We start from the raw sequence: 26,154 nt of genomic DNA, 5'->3' as shown, positions 1-26,154 counted from the left end.
ATTTAAAAAACAATTGATAACAGTATTAAGATTTTACTTTTAATTTGGATGACGGGATTATCGATCATAGTGAGGTGAATTAATTTTTTTATTACATGACATATCAAACTAAAAATGTCATATTTTATTTTAATTAAGTTTAAAGATTAAGAATAGAAATTTTAGTACATTTTACTAAAATTAAAGTTTTCTGTATTAATATTTTCTTAAAAATTTATCCACGTGATCAAAAAATTCAAATTAATATGTCACGTTATAAAAATAAAATCATATAACCGAATTTAATTAAACAATTTGAACTGAAAATAATCTGAAATTCAAAATAACTTAATAATATCATCCGATACAAAATGATCCACTCATAATAATCTAAAAATTGAACAACCCATACTTCAAGTGATTCAGTCCGAAATAATATAACTCGACAAAATCACGAATCAAATTAACCCAAATCCGAATGCTCAACCAGTAATCAATTCAGTCTTTTGAGATGATCTGATTAAAAAAAATCCAAAACTCATAATAATTCAGTAATTAAACAACTCAATCTCGAAATAATTCAATCCAAGACAATCTAACTTGTGACTTGAATTGACCTGAAATGACTTGACCTTAAATCGACTCAACCAGCCAACTTGATCTGAACCAAAATGACTCAAAACTCATAATAACCTAATGATTGAACAACTGAAACAATTATTGCTAACTACTAGTAGTGTTTATAAGATACCTTAATCTTTCTTAATCGAGTTAGATTATATGCATCCCTCAGCACCACCACATTTCCGAAACATCTGAACTTTACAAGGCAAAGAATTTACTCACATCATCTTTAATCTTTTTCTTTTTCTTTTTCTTTCTTTACGTATCCCTTCCTTGTGTTTGCTTGATTATACTGCTCAGCTCCGGGGTTTACTTATTCTTCACATAAATAGATGTACAACACGGCACAGAGAGAGATCAACCCCCACTTCCAAACTGTTTCTGGATGTCTTTGAAGGATACAGTGGCGGAACCCCTCCGTTTGGCCTTCTGTTGAGAAGGATGTTCTCTCCACCCTGTCATGTAGATCACCTACAAGAGCAATGATAGTGTCAAAACACCTCTCGTAAGACATGACCTAGTGATTCATTAATAATTTTATTCCAAGAGTCAAGCCAGGCCTTTGATTTGATAGAGACTATGAAATCCTAATAACCCTGGTGTCAAAAATACCGGATAGAGTAGATAAGTCATGAAAATATCACCCTTTCCAAGTCATGAAATTATTACCTTGCAACGGACAGTAATGCACTAACCTGGAAAGTTGCAGGGATGGTGCCATCTTCAGCCGCAAACAATGCATCATAGATGGCTGCAGTTGCTACAGCTGTTTCCCTCTTCAGGATCTGGTTTCAAGGTAGAATAAATGAAGTTTAACAAGATTTAAATTAACATATTTTGTTCGTTGTTTTGAAGAAGTATCACTTAGATTAAATCGGATGGACATCATTGCTCAAAAGATGTTTTACATTGCTCCTTTCCAGCAGAGCATTAGTTTCACCCATTTCTCGCAGATGTTCTATTAGATCCAAGGCTGCACAAAAGAGAGAGAAACAGAGACATGGTTTGTTAATAATGAAAAATAATATTATCAAATTAAGCAAGGTAAAGAATAGAAGGCCAGTTAATCATCATCAAAGAGAAAACCTATCATCAAAGAGAAAACCTATACGGAGGATAAAATGTGCATTAGGTGCAAACCAATATGAAATACTCTCTTCTCAATCCCAAATCTCATTGATACATATTTCCTATGAAATTTATCCTAATAACAGGGAATTATTACAGGTAGAAGCATTTCTGGCTGCAAAAACTACAGCATGTCAGTAATCTGAAATTCTGAAGTTGCTTCAGCAGCAAATCTCATTATTTCTTGTTTCTTAATTCATTCTATCACCAAAATCCAAAAATAAAGGTGGAAGCTCCTCAATGATAGCTTCTTTTTTATTAGAACATAATAAAATCTTGTTCAGATTAAGTTCCGTGCTTTTATTCGTCCATTTGTATCTGCAGATGACCTCTAAAATGCAACTAACGCAGAATTTCACAAGAACTTGGTGTTTCCATTTGCAAATTGTTTAATGACTTGGCTAGCTCTATAATCATGTCTATCTGTTTAAAGCAATCCTGGAAAATAAGACATAATAAACATGAAATTTACCCAGACATTTTACATGCCCATAGTTGAGAGCTAGACATTGTAAATTTGATATAGATCACCTTATTAGACAGATGGTACAACTGTACAAATCAAAACTAAAAAATGTAAAGAAGTTCTTACCACTTTTATATCTAACCACATATTCATCAACATCAACACCAGGAAGTGCAAACCCTGCCCTGGTCAAAAGGTTGCCTGCATCCCTGACCTGAATAAGACAAACTAAAATGCTGCTTAACACCAGGGTTACATAGGGAAATTGTTTTTCTTCATTTTTCTTAAAAGAAATTTGTTTTCTTGAGACATTATTATTTTTAAACACAGACATAATCACAACATTATGTCATTAAAGCATGATTAATTTAACTTATGGTCCCATGTCAAATGCAAATCACCAAGGAAAACCAAATCAAAGTTTGCAGATTCGAAACTAGCTTTTCCTTGCCTTTAATATACTTTAATTGGATGCTGCCAGTGTTGTTTCCCACCATTATGACCAATGCTTTTTCACACTGAGAGTTTACTTCCCCCCTCCCCCCCCAACCCTCCCAACAGAAAAGAGAGAGAGAAAGTAACATCAAGAGCTTGTTTTGCTTTTCTTTCTCAAAGTTTAAAATTTCAATATCAGCATCAACCTCAGTTTTGCAATAGTGACCAGCAATCCAATATGAGATTCAACCTAGTTTCTTATATAGGTTAGCAATACGACAGTTTTAATAGGAGACAGAAGACATATCATGAAAGCAAAAGAAACTAGCATCACCTCATGCCTAGTCAGATTAGTTCATACAATTCAGTATGAAACATAATTAAATTAAAAGACATGTTTTCAGGTATCAAATGTCATACATTGGTGCTATTTCCAACTTCATGAGCCATATAGTATTCCCCATCAACCATTTAGCATGCACATTGAAACTAGGAAAAAAAAGAAAAAATTAAAAACTAGAGATAAACTTCATAGGCATGTATAAGTTTCCATGTACATTGCAATGTGCAGATGAATTATAAGTGTGTATGTGTGTGTATAAGATCACATATATGTTTTGATTAAAGCTAACAATCTACTCAAACGTTTTACATCTTTTAAGCCACTTTTATTTGTAGCATAGATATAGACATATAGTTATGTCAAATAAAAGCACAATATAAATCAATAGTGGAAATGCAACTGCTAAAATGTAAACAAGAATGAATAATAAAAATTACATTAATAATCCACTGATTGAATTATAACATAAAAGAGTAGGAAACTCAGAAAACTATCACCATCCAAGCAACTGAACTGAGAGAAAGTATGCAGCAAGTTACATGCCTGCGCCAAAGGTGATATCCGAGGACTAATGCCTCCTTCACGCTCCATTTGTGCCACGGTGCATGCTATGCGAAGCTCCCTAGTCAAAAGCACAAGCTACAAAAGTGAGATAGGAAGACAACCCATGCATCAATGCATAGACTAGGTTCTAATCAACGTAGTTAAAAAGAAAAGGGTGTAGACAACTTTAAGGTTTCGCCTCCAAGAATAGCTGCTAAGAATAGGCCATCCGGCTTCAATGCCAGTTTACACTGTCATAAATACAATGAACATGACTCTGTCATTGACATGAACATATATGCATACCTGAACATTATGCATGTGATTATAAAGTTTAACCAGAAACTCCATTATAAAAAATACAACAGAGGGGCTGTGGGAGCAAGGAGCTGTTCTTGAGTGTCAGCGGAACAAAAATAGATTACAGCAACAGAAAACATGGCATAAAACAACAACAGAAAACAATAATTGAATTTTAGCACTCCTCTCCTAGAGCACAATGCATCTCAACTGGTAATTGTAGTTAGTTTACACCTCCCAATCAAACATTGATGATCATAACGTACAACTTATTGTTACAGAAGCCAATATGCTACTAGCTTGCACTCAAGATTCATAATCAGAAGAACATGTGTTGAAAATATTTACACTTCTCTTCATCCATGGATGCATATTTACCTCACTAGTCACAGCCATGTAAATCATTTAAGAAAAAGATATTCTATTATTGTTTGATATTTTTTAGGAGAATAAAAGTGAAAGCTTGTCCAAAGGAGATGAAAAAAGAAAAATTATCATTTCCTAAAAGCATGGACTGAATATATTTATATATATAGCAGATCTAAAAGCAGGGAATATCTCTTTTGCTCAAGTATATGCACAATAATTTTGCTTGTTACTAATACCCTAACCATCCCATTAATCACTTATAGTGTACTCGTAACATGCATTTCAATCTCAAGCCGATGCTAAGCCACACTGCATCAAGATTGACATGGATGCTTAATACAATGAGAAATACAAAGTGCATACCTGTATCATGGAACCTGGAAGATCATTTGTCCAATGGAGCCCTAGGCAACTGATTACCAGCTCTACCGAACTTTAAATCAACAAATACAAGCAGTTAGAATGTAAACAAAATTTTCCAACAATAATAAATAGATTAAAATTTTCATGTTTACCTTTCTTTAATGGGCAGAAACTCCTCATCACCAACCACATATGATGTTTCAATATTTTCATTATAGGAATCTGGTCGAGAACTTTCGCACCGCTTTACCATATCATATGACGTATCCATCATAATTAACTTATCAATTTCACCTGACACCAAACAGTTTTCAGTATCATTGTGAATTATAACGGTTACTAACCATACAGGGCCATCTTTGACTCAATAATTCATATATATCAGACCTCGCTAAATATTTCCTAACAGCGGCAACATATCTCTACAAATGTGTAGAAAAGAAAGAAGATAATTCTTAGCATGAGTTACAAACAAATCATTGCAATTTGCAAGCATCAAGAGCAAGTTTGAACAGCTATTGAACATACACTAAAGTAGTCAATGAAACATTCTCAATATTGAATGATATACATAACTTTTGCTTTTGTATCTAAGTGCATGTTTGGTTTAGCTTTTTTTCAACTTATCTACCTCTTAAAAGCAAAAGTCAGGTCAAACATGATTTTTTGAGAAGCTCTTAAAAAAAAAGCAGCTTTTTTTTTAAGAACAAAATTTTTAAAAAAAGAGCTTAAAAAAATGCTCCAAGGAGGAGCTTTTTCTTCTCTTCTTTTAAAAATATAAGAGAATTTTTATTTTTGTTCCAAAAATATCCTCATTTATTAAAAATAATTACAATATTACTCTCTCAAAAAAAAGAAATACCTTCTATGATAATTTTAACAAAAATTATAACTTATAAAAAAAACTTATAAAAAGAAATTTATCAAACAACTTTAGCTTAATTTTAAAAGTATTATTTTTCTTAAGAGCTTCATAATAGCTTTTAAGTTAGAAAAAAGTCAGGCCAAACAGGCTCTAAATCCACTTTTCACTTTTTTGCTTTTGAAAGCCAAAAGGAAGTAGCAAAATCAACAATCAAATGGACTTCAAAAATAGACTTCACGAAATAACCATGAACCCCTACATATTATAAGAATAATTCTAGGATGGAGAAGCTGCAGAAGTTACAATCTTGTGCCTTAACATGGCAACAACAATCTCATACAATAGAACCTAAATCACTAAAACAACTGTGATTACACAACAAACAGTAACCAACTATGCTGTCCAATGGCAGCATCTCACACATACAATTTTGTACACTTTATTTGCAATTGGTTTTTTCTCTGCTCAAATCCTTGAGATTTTTCCTTGGTTTCAAATGGGTGTTTTAAAACCTTTATCTAGTTGAGAAGCAAGCCTCAAACACGAAGAAACAGAAAAAAAAATCAGAATCATATTACTTACATACTTCTAAAAAAAACAAGAATTACAACAGGCTCAGAAATCTTACATGTTCATTTCAAACGAAAAGCAGCAATCACTTCAAGCACTACTTCTAACTAATTCAACCACTGCCACATAAAAAGAAAGCTTTCACTGGAAGTTATCTTCCACCTTTCTATCAATTGAAAAGGATCCCATCATCGAAATATTTTTCCTTTGAAGTTAAGAAACCATGCCATCGACTAAATGGCTATGCTAGCCATACTTGAGTGTGTCAATGCAGGCTGATTTGGAGAAAACCCTATTTTTTGGCATTTGCATGAAGTTGCCACTAGAGTTCAGAAACTCATCCTTGTGTTCACCACAACACTAGAAAATAAACTCTAAAGTTACACCTTACAATTCTTCAAATACACAGACAAACAATGTATAGCAATTATTTTAGTAATTCAGTTTTCAAAAAAAGAAAACAATGTATAACAATTGTCAAAATAAACAATTTAAGTAGCAATAGAAATGGCAGGAGAGGAAATTGCTAAACCAACTCTCACCACGACCCCGCAGCAATCGCCTCACAGCCTGCAAAGAGCCTCCCAGACACAATGCCGTAGGAAATGTTTTCTTACAGTCCTACAAAAAAGCAAATACATCTTTGACTTTCACAATTATAATATTCCATCCAAGGAACCTCCTTCTAGTTGTTGCTTTTGCTACTTGCATTCGTTTATTCTTTACATAAATTCCTAAAAGTTGCAAAAAGTAAAAAGTAAATAGTAATGTTGAAGTGCCTAGTACTAATGAAAGTAATTAAGTGTTTGTGTGTCTGTGTATAATATAGTAGGGAACTTATCTTTAAGGTTGAAGCATGGTAGCATCACTTTCCTTAAAATCGATTTCACAAATTTATAGTACTTTTGATATAAATTTATATTTCCTGGAGATAGAATTTCTAACCAATAGAAAAACTTATGCCACTCAATTATATTACTAAAATTAAAATAGAAACTTATTCACGAAATAAAATGGTAAGTAAAGCAAAGTGGACCACAACCTCCAAGCGATCTAACAGATTCTCAGCTACGGCATCTACAAAGGAATCATTGGGACGCAGCAACCACGCAGCTCGATCACGCTGCCACCCAAAAATCAATCACTTATTAAATTTCAGAATGAAGCATTTCACAGTCATATAAATTTGAAAAATACTAGTACTTGTTTGCGTTTGAGGTGGCGGTCGAAGATCTTGACTTTAGAAGAATTGCTTTGAAAGGCGTCTCCATTGTCATAGTCCGCAGTAGAGAAGGAAGCGGAGGATAGGAAACAACGGTAGGGTTTGGCTGTTAGTCCTCTTCTTCTCCACAGGGAACAAGTTGTATGATAGAAAAGGGAGCTCCTCATTCTTCTTCTATATTCGTAAACAAGGAAGGAAACCCAAAAATGAGTAATTTATACATTGCACATCGTTATGTTTCTTGTTAAAATCCTTAATTAAATCGGCATAATCAATCCTACTCCTATTTACCTCTCGCAGACAATTTGTCGAACAATGAGCATGCAATAACTTCAAATCTGAACAGAGAAGGGATAGGGGGAACCTTGACTTGACAAGAAGCAACTGCTTGAAGCGACCAAAGCCTTGAACAATGGATCGCTGGGCGGCTCTGAGTCGCCGAACCAACGAATCACGATGGGAACCGACTCGGGCAACTGTAAATCCAAAGCTGTTAGCGTCGTTTCCGGTTTTCTTCTTGTCGTTGTCAAGGCAGTGAGACTAAGCACTCTACAATTTGGTTTAAATGTCAAAAATAAAAAATAATTCTATTTTTAATTTTTTTTAAACCTATTCCTGACTTTTTTTTATAAATTTTTCTTTTTAAAAAAATAAAAAAATCAAAACTTTTAAAAGAAAAATTGATACAAAAAATTTTATCCATTTTTTTATACCTCACTCGACTAACTCGTGAGTTTTTTTTATACCTCACTCGACTAACTCGTGATGTTAATCTAACTTATAAATTGATAAAAAAAAAATAAAGTTTAAATATTTAATTACATATTTTTATATTTTAAATATCAAATAAAATATTTTATTATAATTTATATATCAAATTTATAATTAATTTTTATGAAAATTATTTTGATGTCATTGTCTAAAAAAATTTATTGAATCTTTAAATACTTAACTGTCGATATCTTTAAGCCATTCTCAACATAAAAAGATATTTTTTATAAGATAAAATTATAAAACTCAATAGATTATATTAAAACAAATAATACTTTTCATGTAAGTGTAAAACGTAACATTTGATATCAAAACCGACTCTAAGACACTAACAATATGCCACTAACAACAATAGATTTTGTTGGAAAGAAATAAATTTTTACAATCTCAAAAATAAATCGTAAATTTCACATCAACTATATATTAAAATACAACCAAGTATTTCACTGTTCATATCATTTTTAAATTGTGAAGTCTTTTTTGTAACAAAAAAACGTGAACCTAACCAAAATGAACAATTCCTTACAAACTGGTGTGAACCATGACATTTAATTGACTCCACAATTAATTATTTGTACTTATTTGAGAAAACAAAGCCTGTAGCAACAAGGTCCTTGCGGCAGACTGCTAAGGGTGGGAACTGCCTCCATGACAGCCCCAATGTCACAAGAGAGATCCATGGGAAGACTACCAAAGAGTGGGTCTGTCATGCCATGATCTCAAAGTATTGAGATGGTTGCACAATGTAGCACTCAGAGAGAAGGCATGAATGAGACCATAACATCAGAAGACCACACAATTGATGGTAAAAGATGGGACACTTTAGTAGCTCTATAAAAGATCATAAAATCAGCAAGGTACTATTCTTAACATTGAACTAGTTACTCTTTTTACCAAAAAATAAAGAAAGAAAGGAAACAGTGAACTAGTTAATACACAAGTTCCAAGAATAAATTGTGTATAAGGGTATTGAACCACCTTTTAATCTAGTCTTATTTATGCAGCTAGAGATCCAGAATTCTCCTTCCTAAGCTCAAGTAGTTGTGTAAGAGCAGCATCAATTTGTGCAAACACGTTCTCCTTGGGGGCATTTCCATTGACCTGAAATAAGTCGAAACAAATAAAGTTGTCAAACCTACCAAATAATATATGCCTCCGAATATTCTCTTCAAAAAACTAATTCAAAGATAGTTAAATTTAATCTATCCTGGTAACCAGTTTTCCTGCCGTAAAATGATTCAGCAGACAATACTTCATCTTTAGGAACAGCGTAAAACAATAAGGCAGCCTGTGTATTTCATGACAATACCTTTATTAATTCTTTTTTGTGTTCTTTTTTTTTTTTTTCAATTCTCACACATAGTTATCAGCAAACATTAATCTTGAACATGACTAACACATCAAACTTTATATTTTATCACAAATATAAATACTGGTTTAAATTTAAAACATCAATATGATATAAGCAATCAGGTAATCCAGGATTAATGCACACCAATGTAGCAAGAAAGAACGACAAATTGAAAATTTGTTGTTAATGACTTAAACCCACATATTAATGAGATCCATAATAAAGGCATCATGACTAACATGTATCATCAAACTTAGACAGTTTGAATTCTAGTTGCTTTGTCTGGCTAGGGTGTTTTAGATGCTGTCTCTTGCCATCACAAAGACCAACAGCACCTGCATAAGACTTTTCTGGCAATCTATTCTTATTTCAAGCCACATCATTCATTGAATTAAGACGCCTACTTTCACTACCCATGCCAGTATTCTCACCAACCTAGCTCATTGTAGTGTCTTTGAGAAAAAACAATATACAAAAAACTCCTTTTTTTTGTCACAATATTCCCATAATCACATGACCTGAAAATTGTCTTTCAGAACTTAACCCAATCTTGCTTGCTATGCCTTACCTTTTAATTAAAAAAAGGTAAAAACAAATTCAGCTCCATTCAGATATATAAAAGGTTTGTAAGAAAACCCAATACCAAAAAGAGTTTGGTTTTAATTTATGAGTACTAAAATTTGAACCTCGTTTAATTATAGAACAAAGCCAACCGCATAAATGATTCAGTTTTTTCATCTTTTTCTGCATGACCCTCGGCAAGCCTTCACTTATATCTACTAATGTTACACAAGGAGGCATGTGAGTAAGCCATAAAGAGAATTTAACATGCCTTGACTGTGATATCTTTATATTTAGAAAGTACAGCTTCCACATTCTGATGATGCGTGTGTAGCCGCAACTTCACCTAAAAGATGCAAATAAGGTTATGCAACTTGTCAATTTAATAACATCGACAAAATGCCAGGGGACAACCACAAAGGAAGAAGAATCCCAAAAGTTAGAAGGAAATAAAAAACACGTGTCAAGAATCTAAAGAACACACAAATCCAAACTACAAATAATAAGACATGCCTTTTCTTCAGTATCATCAAAACGTTGAGTAAGCCTAGAAGCAATTTCTTCGTTCTCTGGGGGTGAATATTTCAAGTGGTATATCTTCCCTGTAAGAGGATCTAATCTTCGTCCAACCACTCTCTCAACTAGAATGTCTTCAGGAACCTGCAAGCAAGTTGGACATATTTGACAAGGATGGCAGAGAGCACACTTTTATTGATACTAATAGTTGAAAATTAAAACTATGAACTAGTTTCTGAGCAGCTAAAAAACAGCATGCACTTCAAGTTGTTAACCAACAGAAACAGCAACAATATATTCTTACTTCCAACAAAATGAAAAGATCTGGATGAATCCCAAAATCCTCAAGACCAGCTGCTTGAGATGAGCTCCTAGGGTATCCATCTAAAAGCCATCCTTTTTCTTGAGAATCTGGTTGCAACAGACGCTCCTTGACCATCTAAGACCAAAGCTATAGGATTCATCAATAGGAAAACATTCTGTGACAAAATGAACAATATCTTCCCTACCATAACAACTATTTCATCTGGCACCAACTCTCCTTTCTCCATGTATTCTTTTGCTCGCTTCCCATTTTCACTTGCTGAAGCAATTTCTGCTCTCAGTAAATCTCCAGCAGGAATATGCACCAAACCATACTGAATAAACAAAAACAAAATCCAATCTGCTCATTCTTAACTTTGGTTGCAAATGAGAGATTCATGCAAAAATAAAAGTAACATGACATAAGGCCATCATTATTGAAAGAAAGCAATGCCTTAAGAAGGTGTTAGCCAAGTATTGACAAATAATCACTACGGAAATGCAAATCACCACCCTCGTTTCATCCTCTACCATTTATTTCATTTCTATATCTTTGCTCCAGAGAATTCAAGATGGTAATTGAATTTACAACAAAGATGATTTAGCATACCAAAGAATTCGTTCTTATAGCTAGAGGTTAACACAAAGGCAAATTAAGAACACGTTAACTAACACAGGAAACAAAGATATCAAGAAGCGTTAAAATAGATATCAAGATAATCAGAAATTATGGTCTTGGTCAAGCAAAATAGCTGTATCTTTACGTACACATCTTCCATCAGATGCAACTCCACCCCCTTAGTTCACAGCTGGTTTAGGTGTAACATGTAGAGATGTCATTCTCCTCATATCTTATCCAATTTCTGCAAACCTAACCACAAAATATGAAACCCGCTTGATTTGCTCTCGCAAAACACTCTAAATGATCTTTTTCTCTTACACTCCAAGCAAATCCACATTAAGTGGCCATTAAAGGTCAACCCAAAATCCAAAATACTGTTTAAAATATTATGATCAACACCAGGACAGCACCTAATATACCTTTCCTAACCCTTGATTTTTCCCCCAAATCATAACCACATAGCAATCCCAGTTATGAAATCCAATTGTTCCTATGCTTTTCTATCTGTTTTATCCTAAAATAACAAAATAAACTAACCCGGAAAAGCTCAAACCAGCTAACAGAAATATATCAAACTATAGCAACTTGAATTAAGCAAAATTATAATTTCAAGGTTGTTTTCGAATTTTCAAGGGAAAAGCGAACCATAGTTTAATTAATAAGTAAACATGTAAAATCAAGGCAAAAAAATAAAACCCACCTTTATATGATGATATACAATACTAGATATACCAATGACAATTTAAATTAAATAAATATCGATAGGAAAAAAAATGAAAACATAAAATAACCATAATAATAAATTAAAAATAAAAAAAAAGCTTACCTTTTTGGTGATGAGCTCGCATTGTGTACCTTTACCGGAAGCAGGTGGCCCTGATATCATTACCTTCAACGGCTCTACCTTAGCCAATGCCACAACCTGCCAAGTCATTAATATTTTCAAAAAAAATTACTATTAATAAGCAAGAAAACAAGAAAAACAGATTCAAAGGGGAAATTAACTCAAACCGTAGAATTGAAAAGGGAAAATTACGTGGAAATTGGGGGCATATGGTAAAGGGAGCTTGTAAGAGCGAGGGTGGGAAAGGATTTGATTAGAACGGAGAGGGAGGGAAGAAGAATGAATCGGCGTGAAAGAAGAATGGGGAAGGAGAGATTGGTTAGGGTGCTTTGAATTTGGGGAAAAGGATGGAGAGAGAGAAACGCAGGGCTGAGTAATGGCGACGTTTAGGCATGAACTGCTTGCCATTTCTATGGCTTTCTGGCCCTCTACCTCTCTCTCTCTCTCTCTCTCTCTGTCTATGGACAAATACGAAGATCACTTGACAGCTGCAATTTGCACTATCACATCTTTTCAAACAAGCGCCAGTCTTACATACCTCTTTAAAATATAAAATATAAAAATTCAGTTTGGTATTAATAAAAATAATTTATTATAATATATTTTAAACAAAAATATAATATTTTTTATTACTTTAATAAATTATCGAAAATATATTTAATTATTTATATCATGGGTAAAAAAATATTTATAAGTATTAGTATTTGATTTATTAGTTAGTGCGTGATCCTCTGCTCAGAGTATAAAGTTTGAATTTTTCTTATCTCAATTAACAAACTATATATTTTTCATCATTTTGGTAATCAATAAAATCATAAATTAAAAATTTGAAGAAAAAATATTTTCATGTGTTAAAAACTTATTTTTTTATTTTATATAATTTTTTTCAATTGATCTTAATTATTTAATATTATATTAAAGATTGAAATACTTTAGTAAAAGTAATTATCTTGATACGTTGAAATAAGAAATTTTTGACATAATACTCTAAGAAAAAACTCCATAATTATTTAAAAAATCAAATAAAATTTATTTTTTATTATATTTAATCAAAATCTTATATTAATAATAATAAAATGATTATAGGGTAATTGAGTTCTGCGCGAATTTTCAACTTAAAAAAAAATCTTATATTAATAATTAATTATTATTTATTAAAATATTATTTATTGAATTTTATTTCATATAATGTTAATATTACTTACTCACATGTAATAGTAAATGCTATTATAATATGATGACGTGATTATGTCACATTTTTTTTCTCCCTCAATCAATATTACATAGGTATAAAACAATATATTGAGTTAATATATCTTTCTTATTTGATCGAATATGTAATTTTATTTTAAATTAAATAAAATTTAATAATTAATTTTTGATCAATTATTATTAATTAAAATATAATATATAATTATATTATCATGTTTTATTATTATTTACGTTTGACTAGACAATTACTCAAGCATTAATAAAAAAATTATTTGAATTAAAATAAATATAAAATTAAATTAAAAATAATGAAAGATTTATTTAAATTTTTATAAATTATTAACACCTATAAAATTATGCGGAAAAAAGAAAAAACTTTATAACCCCTGCGGAGTAGGAAAAGTTGCGAGGCAGGCAAAACCGTGGACACCGCTCAGCCATGACACACTACTCTCTATCTTCCCTCTCTTCGTCCTTTTCTTTAAACCCCATTAACAGATATTCCTCAAACCTAGACAGCAAGAACCCTCCATCTCCAACTGCTTCGCTTCCAGTTTCTTCGCTGCTATTCTCTTCTTCTTCCCAAGAGTTCTTGAGAAACGTGAAATGGGTCTCACGCAAAAACAGATACTATCTCGCAAAACCTGCTGACCAAGATATAGGCACAAGGGAACCCTCTCCACAAGTTTCAGGAGAAAATGCTGCAGCTTCAAGTTCAACTGCTGATGGCAATGCATCCACTAGTTTCTTATCCATCCTTTGTCCCCTCCTCAGGTTATTCTCTGTAAGTCTCTCTGTTTCCTTTAAACTTTATTTTGGTAGTGGTAATCATGGAATTTGGCTCACTCTATGATGGGATGGGTGGCCGAAAATTATAGAAACTTTCAGTTTTGAGTAGATTCAATACTAGGCGTATGTCCCTCTACTGCAATTCCTAACATATTTCCTTTACTGTATTAACCTACTTTTTTTTTTTTGAAGATTCTGTATTAACCTACTTAGAATTGATTTCAATGTTTTATTATATCCAGTCCAATTTTCTGTGTTGATTTCTCTATAGCCTTTTGTTTTTGTCTTATTAATGCCTTTTTTACTGTGCCTTGCAGGGAGGAGATCCCTCCCAAGAACGGAATCATGCTCTAGAGGTAATCTCTTTCAAAAGTCGCCCTTTTCTCTTTAGATCATTTAATTCTTTCCCCCCAACCATTGTCTTTCACTTCTTTTTAACTGTCACAAGTCTTTTGTCATAGTTCCTCTTCCTTCTTCAATTTTCATCTATGTAGATCCTCAGGAAAAGTTATCATTTGAACCTGTGTTAAATACGTCACAAACAATTAAATTCATTGCTTCATGCTGGCATAACACCTGTTATTGCTCCAGTTTGTGGAAGGATCTCAACCATTTTTATACCTTTTTTTATGTTCTTGCATTTGCAGAGCCTTAATTCTCTACCTTTCTTTTTCTTTTTTTGGCTCAATAGTAGGTTGCAACATCTTCCTTATCCAGCTTAGCAAGATTTCCTTGGGGATCAAAATCACTATCAGGGAGCTTAGAGAGCCAGGATGTAACGATTTCTGATCCTCCCATGCGTATGCAGCTCTTTGAATTTGGTAATCATCTTTTTAATAATGAGGTTGGCTCATAATATGCTTATAAAAGTCAGAAATTAGAAAAGTTGCCTTCTTCTACATTTTATGAGGTTCAAGAATGTTTAGCAATGTGATTTACATTGTTTTAGCTTAGTTTTCTTTGTCCAACATTTTGGCTGGGAAAAGACCAAGAATAAAAAGGATACTACTTTAGTAGATGGCAGAATGGGCTATAGAATTCTGAAAACAACTAAATAAGCACATAGTACTAACTGAGTTCTTACCCCTTGTGGTAAAACTTATCATTAATATTGGGATCAATGTTTGAACTAATTGCTTTGATTGGAATTTTCTGAAATTGAATGTTTTCACTTCATTTTAATATTTGAATTTTTTAAACAGAGGCATGCCCTTTTTGCAGAAGGATTCGAGAAGCATTGACAGAGTTGGATCTTTCTGTAGAGGTGAGAATCTCTATATGCATTCAAAAATTCATTCTTGATCACTATCGACCAAGTATATTAGTAGCTGTCCTCTTATATGAAACAATTTTATTTCCTGATCTTTTTCTGAGGGTCTTTTTTAATTCAAAATAGTAATGCAAAACAAACATGGTCTTTATTTATTATAAGATTTAGAAAAGGCATTATACAACCACAGCCTGTTGGAAGGTTAGAGAGCTTAATAGAGGTAGCAATTGAACTGGTTGTTTGGGTCATTTTGGCTCGAGGGAAATTTGGTCATTTCCGGGTTCAGGTTATTTCATGTTGGGATAGAGGTGGCAAAACTGACATGAACCTGAAAAACCTGCCCATCTCGTTTGAACCCGAGCCTGAATTGATCTGAACCTAAAATGATCTGAATTTGAACAATCCGGAAAGCTAAACTGAAATGACTCAAAATTAAATTGAAGACTATTAAATTTATGAAAAATAATAAATATATGCTAATTAATCTCCCAGAGTGCTGCCAATACCAAAATAAAAGCTCATATCAAGTTCCAAACTTTAAGCAAAAATTTGGAAAAGATAATATTCTTAATTGAAGAAGAAAATTCACATAAAAAAATATGAACTACCAGAAATATTGGCTCAGTTTTGCCACCTCTAGGGCTTAATGAGTGTGACAGTGAATGCAAACCCTTAGTCAAAATAATTTGAAATGAAGTTTGCTGACTTGGTGAACCAAATGGACCACTTTTGGCCTGCTTTCTTGGGTCTTTCAGTGTTTAGTGCACTCTTTATACGATCAGAACAGAAATGTATCCTTTGTTTGCTTCTTCGTAGAAAAGTGACTAAAGTGACAAATACATTCGGCTTTATATCACATTTATACTGCATTCCATGCCCATTTTGACTAGATTGTCAGTATATAAATCCCTTTTAAAAGAAATAGCTTTATTTTTAATGCTCTGCTGTATCTGGCCCCCCTGCATCCTGATGCAAACTTTTTGGCATTTATGTATAGGTCTATCCTTGCCCTAAAGGTTCTATAAGACATAGGGAAATGGTTAGAAGCTTTGGTGGAAAAGAGCAGTATGTGGTTCTCTCTCGCACTTTTGTTGTTTGAAGCTGTTGTTCCATTGGAGTTTTGGTGGTCACTTGGAAGTTTTTAAGTCATTGAAACTCCAGCTATCTTGAATATTAGTAATTTTATATGTTGAAGATGATGCACAAATTTTTGTATGTATTAATGTTATAGATATTACCTGTGCTTAATTGTTATTGGTTTCATCAAACCTAAATGAAGCATTTTTGGGGGAAAAATGGAGTAATTAATGTTGTTGTGTGTTTCTCCTTTTTCTCTTACAGAAAACTTGTTCTAAGTTTCTGAACTTCTCATGCAGGTTTCCCTTCCTCATTGACCCAAATACTGAAATATCAATGTATGAAAGTGGTATGTTGTGAAGTTTCAACTCATTTGGATGGTTGCAACGTTAACTGCTATTAATTTCTTTAGTAATGATCGCCTGTTGTTCTGTTAGAATCTTCTTAATGAATCATAACTGTGTTTGATAATGAATTGTACATGATAATTATAAGTTAAGGAATAGAATTAATATATATTCATGTATAAATAATACATTAGAATATAATATTTTTTATATTTTAGTATCTGCTACTTTTGTAATCAAAGCAACTTGAAATCTACTAAATATGGACTCACCTATCTTTCAGTGTTTTACCTGGATAATTTTGTTAGCATAAGTCAACATAATTGAATTGTTTAGAATGAATTTGATAACCCAATTGCCCAATATCATAGGAAGTCGCAGAATTGCATTTACACTCAGTTCTATGTTTGGCCAGATGGTTTACCTACTGTTTTTTAAATACTATATCTTTCTAGACTGAGCTCCTATTTTTGACAACTCAACTAAGTCTTAACATTAAATTAGTGGTGTCAGCTACATGAATACTTTTCTCCATTCTTTTCAGTTAGGGGCTAAAGCTACTAGAAAATGTCTAAATGTCAAGTCTGCTTGTGATATTTCAACCAGTGAGGTTTTTAGCCTACCACTACCCTTTTTCTTTCCTTTGCCCATATCCAACTGCTCCTTCCTAATAGCACACCACTAAGCCTGTGTCAACATGCAAGCTTTATGTACATGACAACATAACTATTATCTCTTCCTCATATAATACTTGAACTTTCAGCTGTCATGTCTGCTCTTCAGCCAAAGGGATGACTATCAAGTGGTGTTTTTATCTCAGGGATTTTCTGAATCCCTGACAACCAGCATATCTTAGGGAAATTTAGATACCGTAAACTTCAGCTTTACTGATTTAAGAAACCTCTCTGGCATGTAAAACGCATTGATAGTACTTCTTTTGTAAGATGCCCTCCGGTTAAGTTCCTAGGTTCCTGGTTGAGAACCATCTTAATAGAAGGACATCATGGGCACCACTAGAACAGAAATGTTATATATATTTCTGATCTTGTTAAAGATTTCATGTTCTATGATCTTGTTAAAGATTTCATGTTCTATGATCTTGTTAAAGATTTCATGTTCTATGATCTTGTTAAAGATTTCATGTTCTATGATCTTGTTAAAGAATTCATTCAGTCAACTTATCGATAATGCATATTGTGCTTTTTTCTTTTGGCAATTAATAATATGGATCTTTAATGAGAGCGAATGTGCAGAGAACAAGTATCTAAGTTCTGCATCAGCATCTTTTAGCTGAATGTTGATTGAGTGGTCCAGAATGTAAAAAAAAAAAAACATATAATTCATTTCCCATGTACACATTAAGATCTTTTTACCATGTCTATTTGATGAGTGACTGGAATCTATACAGCTCTGCTTGGAGACTTCTCTGATGAGGAGTGTTTATACAGTTATATTGTATGGAAACCAGTAAAATGGTAAATTTATGCCTGTGTCTGCAAATTTATTAATTGGATTTTGGTGCATGTGTCAGTTGCAATTTTCTGTCTTCTGTCTGCTTTCTTGACCATCGATATCGAAGGTTGCTCAGCATGCATTCTTCTTTCTACTTTTGCTGATAGGTGATATAGTCAAATACCTATTCACGCAATATGGTAAAGGGAGAAACCCCTCGATGGGTCTTTTAGAAAGGTATCGTTGCTAGCAATTTGCTTTATTGATGAAGCATATCATATGTTTGTAGAAGCTTGTAAATTGGTTAAATTCCAGAACTGGAATGAGGTTATATTTGTAGCTTCAGGTTGTGTAATGATATAGTAATAATAGGAAGAAGAACAACAAGAATGTGTGTGTGTGTGTGTGTTCTTTTTGCTTGTTAAGTTGCTCAACATATACTGCTACTTTAGTCCCCCTTTCTTGGTTACATAAGGAGAGAGGAAGATAAATTGCAGGAATACGTTAAAATCCCTTTTAGAGGAGAAAAACTAATTGTGTAGGTTTTGTTTGTCAATGTTTCTATTTTAAATTTTATATTTTCATATTAAAAGTGGCAGAAACTAAAGAAGAAATGTGTTTGGTGAGCTATTTTGCTTTCTTTTCAATTTATAAAAATGGTAGCGGAGTTTTGGAAACTATTGAAAACAAAGTGAAAATAAAAACAAAATCGAAAATGGAAAACAAGAAACATAAGAAATTAGCAATTTTGCCTAGATGCCCCATTAGGCTCTCGTTGATCAGCTAAGAAGAGGCAATGAGAGAGTGGAAATTGGAAACATCTGAGTCGAATGAGATAATAAAAAGTTAGAATTTCAGAGCAAACTGAGTCAATGTAGAAGCATAGACAAGAGCCACTTAATATTATGATATGCGGTATAGATTCAAATAATGGATAAGTTTATTGTCTGTGCTTCAGTTCTTAGATGCTTCTTCAAGGGAACTTTAAATATAGATGTTGACTTGAATTGAACATGTTAAGCTGCATAGGAAAAGGGTTTCATGTTTTATTGCTTTTCTTTCATTTATAAGAATTTTGCTTCATGTCGAATTCTTAGGTATCTCTCACAAAATGTTACACTGCACAGCACATTGTTCACGGGATGGATGCCAACAATTCTTAGAGCAGGCAGAGGAATGATGCTATGGGATAAGGCAAGACAAGACCCACCACCAAGAAAGCTGGAACTTTTCTCATGTGAGAATAATCCTGTAAGATATCATGTTCCTGAAACTATCTTCTTTGCTGTCGTTCTTTGGCTGGGTTAAAATTACACCTTATGAGTGTAACATGGAATGGAGTGCTTAATTTGCTTAAATTTTTTTTATGCTTACCAGTTTAATGACCAAAGTATGTTCTTGACTTTCAACCTAGTAAGTTCCTTTTTGTAACTGGCCCACGATTCTTGTATCAGTTCTCTACTGATGAAATGATGTGATGCAACATTCATTTATCGATTTCTGTTAATGAAGTGAAGCATTATTAATTTCTGAACACTTTCTTTTAATATGTAATGAGGTTGTCGTTCTTCTTTCCCTCTTCCACAGTATTCACGAATTGTACGAGAGGCACTCTGTGAGCTAGAACTTCCATACATCCTTCAAAATGTTGGAGAAGGTTCTCGACGGACAAAACTACTCCTTGATGCATCTGGATCCAAAGAGGTTAGCTCCGGATAGATTATCTGACCACCCGAGTCATCACTTGAGTTTAAACTTCCTCATATTCCATCAGAGGTATGGGATTCACTGGCTCATGCAAAAAACCATCAGGTCCTATGTGGAAATATCAATTAGACTCGAACCTTGGCTAGACTTTGAGCAGAAACCTGCTAATGGAAATGAAAATTACGAAATAAGAGGAATTTACTTGCAAAATATTTCCACCTGACCAATAACAGAAAGTTTTGTTGTGCTTTGCAGATACCCTATATGATCGATCCAAACACGGGGACTCAAATTGGTGATTACAAGAAAATATTGACCTACTTGTTCAAGACATATTCAGTAGCCACTGTATAGTTTTCTGACCTATGTTGCTTTACCTCTTAAGAGTATGTAATTACTATGGTAAGTGACAATATAAATGTTTCGATTTTATTATAAATGTAGGAGAATTGAAATTAATGTTGTTAAAATATTGTCATAAATATGTAAAAATTACGATAACAAAGACATGTTAAGATAAATTAAAAATAATTACAATGAAGTTAATAATTCACAAATATTATGGTAAATACATAATAATAAAGAAAAAATACTTTAAAAAAGAATAACAAGTTGATGGGCAGAGAGTTTCAAAGCAGTTGTGTTCCAGGATTGAATGAAATCTGAAGAATTTGAAGAAGTAGACAATTGAGCTCACAGATGATGAAAGCAAATTGAGTAACAAATATGGTCTACGTTACTGTGGTCACTGCCGTACCAGCCCAGCCGCCGGTCCTTACCGTTCAAATTCTCTAACGCAGCATCAGATACGACCATATTAACACTTGAGCTGAGACCTAAACCCAAAGCAAGTGAGAAGCAGCAAGGAGAGAGAAATGGCCGCAGCAGCCACAAGCAAATCCCTCCATTCTTACCCTTCACAAGAATCCCTCTCATTCAGCTCCATAACCAAAACCCACAGCTTGAAATTCTCCAAAACCTCTTTCAGCCCCAGTTCTCATCGTCTTCGCCTTGCCATAAGAGCTTCTTCTTCTTCTGCAACCCTCAATGACCCTCCTCTTCCAACACATAACAATCTCGATCATCAACTTCGGGTCCGAATCCTCTCTGAATCTCTCCCCTACATCCAGAAATTCAGGGGCAAGACCATCGTCGTCAAATACGGCGGCGCAGCCATGAAATCCGCTGAGCTCAAGGCCTCTGTTGTCAGAGACCTCGTCCTTCTCTCCTGCGTCGGCCTCCGCCCCATCCTCGTCCACGGCGGCGGTCCTGAAATCAACGTCCTTCTCAATCAGCTTAACATCCCCGCTCAGTTCCGTGACGGCCTCCGTGTGACCGACGCCAGGACCATGGAAGTTGTTTCCATGGTCCTCGTAGGCAAGGTCAACAAGGACCTCGTCTCTCGTATCAACTTCGCCGGAGCCACTGCTGTCGGCCTCTCCGGTATGGACGGACGCCTTTTGACTGCCCGGCCTAGCCCAAACGCCGCCCAGTTGGGATTTGTTGGAGAAGTCGCGAGAGTGGACCCAACAGTCCTGCAACCGCTTGTGGACATCGGACACATCCCGGTGATTGCTTCAGTGGCGGCGGATGAGTTTGGGCAGCCTTACAACATCAATGCGGACACGGTAGCTGGTGAGGTGGCGGCGGCGTTGGGGGCGGAGAAGCTGATTCTGTTGACTGACGTGGCGGGGATTTTGAGAAACAGGGAAGACCCTGGGAGCTTGGTGAAAGAGATTGATATAAAGGGAGTGAAGAAGATGATTGAGGAAGGGAAGGTTGGTGGTGGGATGATTCCAAAGGTGAATTGTTGTATCCGATCGCTTGCTCAAGGGGTCACCACTGCTAGCATTATCGATGGTCGTGTTGAGCACTCGTTACTTCATGAGATTATGACCGATGAAGGCGCTGGCACCATGATCACTGGTTAACTTATAACTCTACTCTTTCTTCTTTTGTAACTCTTTCTACTTATTGCAATGCAAGTCTGAGTTGCTCATTGATTTTCCCTTTCATACATTTCTTCAATGCCTGAAGCATTACCTATTGTTTTTGTATCCATTCCTGAACAATGAGCACTTGCTAGTTGTATCTTGTGTAGCAAGAAGGGAATAATGGAAGCTGACCATATGAATTCAAGAAGGGAATAAGCGATAATGTCAGTTTACATCTTAATTGTATAAACAGGATTGTGGAAAATGAAATCATATATGGATATGTTATGAATCCATGGGCCTGCGTTCCTAGCTTGGAAGCATGACAAGTATGTGTACACAGGACCTTTAAACACTAAGCCAGAGTTAAGAGTTGATTTTCTATGGTATGAAAGATTGCAGGTGGCTGTTGGTTGCATTGAGAGAGAAGTCTGTGATCTGTGGTAACTGAGAACAATTGTGAGTCAAGAGTATTTGATGGATGAGAAGTGTAACATTCATTGATCATTCATCCAGCAAATGTGAATAGATTTTACAGTATTAGCTTATACTTAGCAGCGAACATACTAGTTGATTACCAAAGGCGCTGGGCCACCGGAAGATGATGACCAAGTGGCAAATAGGCTAAAAGAATTGGATTCTTGGAGTCAAGGATAAGAGTTATGGCTAAATGAAAGTTGGCAGGCATGGCTATCCTATAGAGAGATTAAAAAAAAAGGAAGGGTATCAATAAATCAAATACAATTCTTTTTTTTTGGATATTGTATGGAAAATAAATAAAAAATTCTATCATATTGTGTTTTTTTTTATGAAATTAGTTATTCATTGGGCTTTGTTTACTGGATTAAAAATAACAGTGTGTTTGGTCCCATTTGGTTGTGCATTACATCTAATATACAAAGATACCATCCACTGATAAAGACAAAAAATATTACAGCATAACCTTAGCATTATCCCCCCTTCCCCATGTTCACCATGTATTCTCTTGGTTTGGATTTCGACCACTGCATCAAAATGTGCACTTTCCTTGACAATTTGGTCATCAGGTGACAGCGAATCATTATCCCACAAATCTGTCAAGATTGTTTAACTCGGAATTCGCTGGTGCTACCACAACCGAACGAGTTAAAGGAATATAATGATAGTCATGCACTTAGACGTATTCACTAGACGATTTCCCCGACAGTGTGAAGGATGTGGATGACCTCTATAACTAGCGAAGCTTTGATTGTTCTAGACACTTCTGCCCACGTTTCACTATCCCCGTTGATCAGCATAACAGCAACAAAGACGTTGAGAGCTTCTCTTACTACGGAGTAACCCATTGTAACATTGCCATCTTTTATCAACATTTTTTCCAAACGCTTGTCGTAATTGGCAAAAGTTAGAGTTTCATTTCTTGGTTCTCATAACGCTTGTCGTAATTGGCAAAAGTTAAATTCTCATTTCTTGATTCTCATACGATGTCGTCTTCAGGAATCTCATCGTCGAGGATAAGCTGTTAAAGTCCCACAAACTGACACTAATAATGGACACATCATCACTCGAAATAGCAATAGAAGGGCCTGTCAATGTGATAAATTTGTTAGGACCTTTGCTCTCGTAGTCGCTTGAACTCCGATCATACTGTTAGAAAAAAAATTATTAGCAACAAAGGAATATAAAACAAGTAAAACAGTAATTGGTCTGAGACGTAGTATCACTGTCCTTAAGGATAATTTTTGTCCCTTCGAAGTACAAAACTCGGTGCAAAAAGACTGTAGCGGTTATCCTCAAGGATTTAACAGACCCTTTTTTATAATTTGCACAAACTATTAAGGGATGACAGGAACAGCAGAAAGGAAAAAACTCAGCTAGAAAAGAAAGGAGATAGAGAAAGCTTAAGAGAAGAAAGGAGGCAGAGGAAATTAGCGGAGAAAGCTTAAGAAAAGAAAAGCTTTGGTGTGTGTTGTGAGTGAGGGTGTGAGGTTGTATTTATAGGCATGGAGTGAAGTGAACGTTACACCAAATAAGGTGAACGTTGCACTAGATTAGGGAGTTGAGAAAAACCTGGTCAGCATTTATACTAAGTTAGATAAACGTTGGAGCAAAACCAAGATAAACGTTGGAGCAAAACTGGGAGAACCAAGTAAACATGGTAGAGTTTGAGTTTGATTTAATCAAATGTTGGAAAAGCTTAAAAAAAATTAAAGCCAAGGTACAAAAAGTCACTTGGGCACAACCCACTTGTGTATTCAAGCACAGGGGGGGAATATGAAATTTCTAAAGGTTTAGCTCAATCTTATGTGCGCACGAGCCCACTCTGTTTTTCTTGCTTTCAATTATACCTATCAAAATGAGCCTAACCCATTGGGTCAGCCCATTTTTCATTTAATATGGGGTGGGCTGGGCCATGAAAATTTAGGTCCGTATTTAAACTGGGCCTAAATGGGCTAGCCCATCAAATTAGTGGGTTAGGGTGGGTTGGGGCGGGCCAGCCCTATGGGCCAAAAAAATTAATAATTTTAATTAATTTAATAATTTTATATATTTAATTATATAAAAGTAATAATTTAATTACCAATAATATTACTTATTTTATATATTTTAATGTGTTTAATCTTTACTTATCAAATTAATAATTTTAATTTATGAATTAAATCATAAAATAATTTTATTAATAGAAAATTTATTAACTAAAATTATAAAAATAAAATTTAAAAAAAAATGGGTTGGCCCAACCTAGCCCATGGGCTAGCAAGGGGTGGGTTGGGTTGGGGATTTCACAACCCATATAAAAAATGGGCTAACCCGACCCATCTCATATTTTTTCAACCCACAAGGGCTAGGGCCGAGCTGGCCCATATTGACAGGTCTACTTGCAATAAGCCTATAGTTGGTTTTCATGTATAAGGCATTCACCTTTTATGTATCTTGGCAATGTGAGATGTTTGAATTTTATGAAATACACTATTTTTCAACAATCTCTCACATATTTCATAAGGTTTTATAAGAAGTTCGCTGGGTCAAATTTTATTTAAGTGTAATGCATCGTGATTGATGCTTTTTAAGCTATGAACCACTTCTAGAAAGAATGAAATATAAGTTACAAAATTTTGGTGAAGTTTGTAACTTATATGAACCAAAATTTTTTATGTGAAATATAATTTTCATCAATCACATGCACGTGCTTGGTTATTCATAAATGCTCTAGAGAATTTGCCATAATTCTCATAGGAGTGGCCCCATTCCACACTTATATAGGTTAATTTCATCAAGTGTATACTGTAGTATAATACACTACCCATAAGGGATATGCAATGCATTAAAAGTTTAACTCAACCTCTCTTGCATTGCAGTTTTACACTACTTACACACCATAAGAGGGACAATAATTTCAATAATGTATTAATTTATCAACAAATAACTTGTTATTACCCATATGAACCTAATTCATGGGATTTTCAATCACATAGGTTGGGTTACTATTATTTGTTGATTTCCTCATTTGGCTTAAGTCTCATTCCCCTCGATGTAGCATTAATTAATTTTCTTCCCAGGAGTTTAGTTAGAGGATCGGCCAAATTTAGCTCTGACTTCACATAATTAATGGATATAATTCCATCTCTAAGCAACTACTTTACTACATCATCTCTCAAACGAATGTGTCTATTTTTACCATTGAAAGTTTTATTCTTTGCAATGGCTATTGCCGTTTGGCAATCACAATACATAGACACAGAAGGTGTTGGTTTCATTCCCAACGAAATATTTGCTAAGAGGTTTCTCAACCACTCAGCCTCATTGTCAGCCAACTCTAAAGCTACAAATCCTGACTCCATTGTAGATTTAGCAATTATTGTTTGTTTGGTTGATTTCCAAGTTATAACACCCCCACCAAGGGTGAATACATAACCACTTGTAGATTTCGTCTCATCTGAATCTGAGATCCGGTTAGCATCACTGTATCTTTCTAATACAGCGAGAAATTCATTATATAAAATACCATAGTTTATGGTACCTTTCAAATATTTCATCACCTTACTCAAGGTAGTCCAATGATCTCTATTAGGACTTTGGTATATCTACTCAGTCTACATACAAGATAAGCTATATCTGGTCAAGTATAATTCATCAAATGCATCAGACTCCCAATAATCTGTGCATACTCAAATTGAGCTACACTATCACCTTTATTTTTTTTTAATTGGA

The 26,154-nt window shown here is 34.3% G+C and overlaps 5 protein-coding genes across 10 annotated transcripts; 2 read left to right on the top strand and 3 right to left on the bottom strand.

Annotated features, from left to right (window-relative positions):
- Positions 1–461: 461 nt before the first annotated feature.
- Positions 462–9,074, bottom strand: LOC18592851 (S-adenosyl-L-methionine-dependent methyltransferases superfamily protein). 3 transcript variants are annotated; one of them, XM_088809010.1, is made up of 12 exons: positions 8,957–9,074; positions 7,189–7,381; positions 7,028–7,108; positions 6,528–6,606; positions 4,703–4,844; positions 4,551–4,620; positions 3,705–3,769; positions 3,519–3,597; positions 2,324–2,411; positions 1,512–1,576; positions 1,299–1,388; positions 462–1,074 (listed from the first exon to the last, which is right to left on the bottom strand). In XM_088809010.1, the coding sequence occupies exons 2-12, from the start codon at positions 7,372–7,374 to the stop codon at positions 961–963; spliced, it is 1,059 nt and encodes a 352-aa protein (XP_088665136.1). In that variant the 5' UTR covers positions 7,375–7,381; positions 8,957–9,074; the 3' UTR covers positions 462–960. The 3 variants fall into 3 exon arrangements, with proteins under 3 accessions (XP_088665136.1, XP_017981263.2, XP_007019829.3); XM_018125774.2 differs by lacking the exon at positions 8,957–9,074 and adding an exon at positions 7,572–7,675; XM_007019767.3 differs by lacking the exon at positions 8,957–9,074 and adding an exon at positions 7,499–7,638.
- AMK2 (adenosine monophosphate kinase) lies at positions 8,778–12,692 on the bottom strand. Of its 2 annotated transcripts, XM_007019765.3 has the most exons (7): positions 12,368–12,690; positions 12,158–12,253; positions 10,916–11,044; positions 10,711–10,845; positions 10,404–10,550; positions 10,162–10,236; positions 8,778–9,079 (listed from the first exon to the last, which is right to left on the bottom strand). In XM_007019765.3, the coding sequence occupies exons 1-7, from the start codon at positions 12,581–12,583 to the stop codon at positions 8,975–8,977; spliced, it is 903 nt and encodes a 300-aa protein (XP_007019827.1). In that variant the 5' UTR covers positions 12,584–12,690; the 3' UTR covers positions 8,778–8,974. The 2 variants fall into 2 exon arrangements, with proteins under 2 accessions (XP_007019827.1, XP_088665137.1); XM_088809011.1 differs by lacking the exon at positions 10,162–10,236 and having other exon boundaries at positions 12,368–12,692.
- A 1,084-nt stretch (positions 12,693–13,776) lies between these two features.
- LOC18592849 (Thioredoxin family protein) lies at positions 13,777–20,499 on the top strand. Of its 3 annotated transcripts, none has more exons than XR_016027893.1 (10): positions 13,777–14,171; positions 14,494–14,532; positions 14,871–14,997; positions 15,379–15,440; positions 16,444–16,511; positions 16,823–16,872; positions 18,490–18,559; positions 19,420–19,573; positions 19,910–20,098; positions 20,285–20,499. XR_016027893.1 is itself a non-coding variant. In XM_007019761.3 (10 exons), exons 1-10 carry the CDS (start codon positions 13,827–13,829, stop codon positions 20,381–20,383), a joined length of 1,131 nt encoding a protein of 376 aa, XP_007019823.3. In that variant the 5' UTR covers positions 13,778–13,826; the 3' UTR covers positions 20,384–20,499. The 3 variants fall into 3 exon arrangements, 2 of the variants coding, with proteins under 2 accessions (XP_007019823.3, XP_088665126.1); XM_007019761.3 differs by having other exon boundaries at positions 13,778–14,171; positions 19,910–20,026; XM_088809000.1 differs by having other exon boundaries at positions 13,779–14,171; positions 19,450–19,573; positions 19,910–20,026.
- A 133-nt stretch (positions 20,500–20,632) lies between these two features.
- Positions 20,633–22,171, top strand: NAGK (N-acetyl-l-glutamate kinase). The gene has a single exon (XM_007019759.3). It carries the CDS (start codon positions 20,905–20,907, stop codon positions 21,958–21,960), a length of 1,056 nt encoding a protein of 351 aa, XP_007019821.3. The 5' UTR covers positions 20,633–20,904; the 3' UTR covers positions 21,961–22,171.
- Positions 22,172–25,577: 3,406 nt separating this feature from the next.
- LOC148761272 (secreted RxLR effector protein 161-like) lies at positions 25,578–25,979 on the bottom strand. Its single transcript, XM_088809278.1, has one exon. The coding sequence runs from the start codon at positions 25,977–25,979 to the stop codon at positions 25,578–25,580; it is 402 nt and encodes a 133-aa protein (XP_088665404.1).
- Between the last annotated feature and the right edge of the window lie 175 nt (positions 25,980–26,154).

Source organism: Theobroma cacao, chromosome 8, assembly GCF_053813885.1.
Source record: "Theobroma cacao isolate CCN51 chromosome 8, ASM5381388v1, whole genome shotgun sequence".
In the NCBI taxonomy this organism is placed as follows: Eukaryota; Viridiplantae; Streptophyta; class Magnoliopsida; order Malvales; family Malvaceae; genus Theobroma; species Theobroma cacao.
The sequence above is the reverse complement of the archived record's forward strand: the minus strand, read 5'-3'. Positions and strand labels throughout refer to the sequence as shown.

What these genes read in the sequence shown, in the direction of transcription:
- AMK2 (XM_007019765.3), bottom strand. Translation starts at nt 12,583, where the DNA reads ATGGCAAGCAGTTCATGCCTAAACGTCGCCATTACTCAGCCCTGCGTT. An exon ending in CATATGCCCCCAATTTCCAC is followed by an intron (nt 12,254 to 12,367) that starts GTAATTTTCCCT and finishes ATGACTTGGCAG; the next exon opens with GTTGTGGCATTGGCTAAGGT. An exon ending in CAGATGAAATAGTTGTTATG is followed by an intron (nt 10,846 to 10,915) that starts GTAGGGAAGATA and finishes CTTTGGTCTTAG; the next exon opens with ATGGTCAAGGAGCGTCTGTT.
- LOC18592849 (XM_007019761.3), top strand. Translation starts at nt 13,827, where the DNA reads ATGACACACTACTCTCTATCTTCCCTCTCTTCGTCCTTTTCTTTAAAC. An exon ending in AGTTGGATCTTTCTGTAGAG is followed by an intron (nt 15,441 to 16,443) that starts GTGAGAATCTCT and finishes ATTTATGTATAG; the next exon opens with GTCTATCCTTGCCCTAAAGG. An exon ending in TCTCATGTGAGAATAATCCT is followed by an intron (nt 19,574 to 19,909) that starts GTAAGATATCAT and finishes CCTCTTCCACAG; the next exon opens with TATTCACGAATTGTACGAGA.
- LOC148761272 (XM_088809278.1), bottom strand. Translation starts at nt 25,979, where the DNA reads ATGAAATATTTGAAAGGTACCATAAACTATGGTATTTTATATAATGAA.
- LOC18592851 (XM_007019767.3), bottom strand. Translation starts at nt 7,530, where the DNA reads ATGCTCATTGTTCGACAAATTGTCTGCGAGAG. An exon ending in GCGATTGCTGCGGGGTCGTG is followed by an intron (nt 4,845 to 6,527) that starts GTGAGAGTTGGT and finishes GTTTGGTGTCAG; the next exon opens with GTGAAATTGATAAGTTAATT. An exon ending in TTTCTGCCCATTAAAGAAAG is followed by an intron (nt 4,621 to 4,702) that starts GTAAACATGAAA and finishes GTTGATTTAAAG; the next exon opens with TTCGGTAGAGCTGGTAATCA.
- NAGK (XM_007019759.3), top strand. Translation starts at nt 20,905, where the DNA reads ATGGCCGCAGCAGCCACAAGCAAATCCCTCCATTCTTACCCTTCACAA.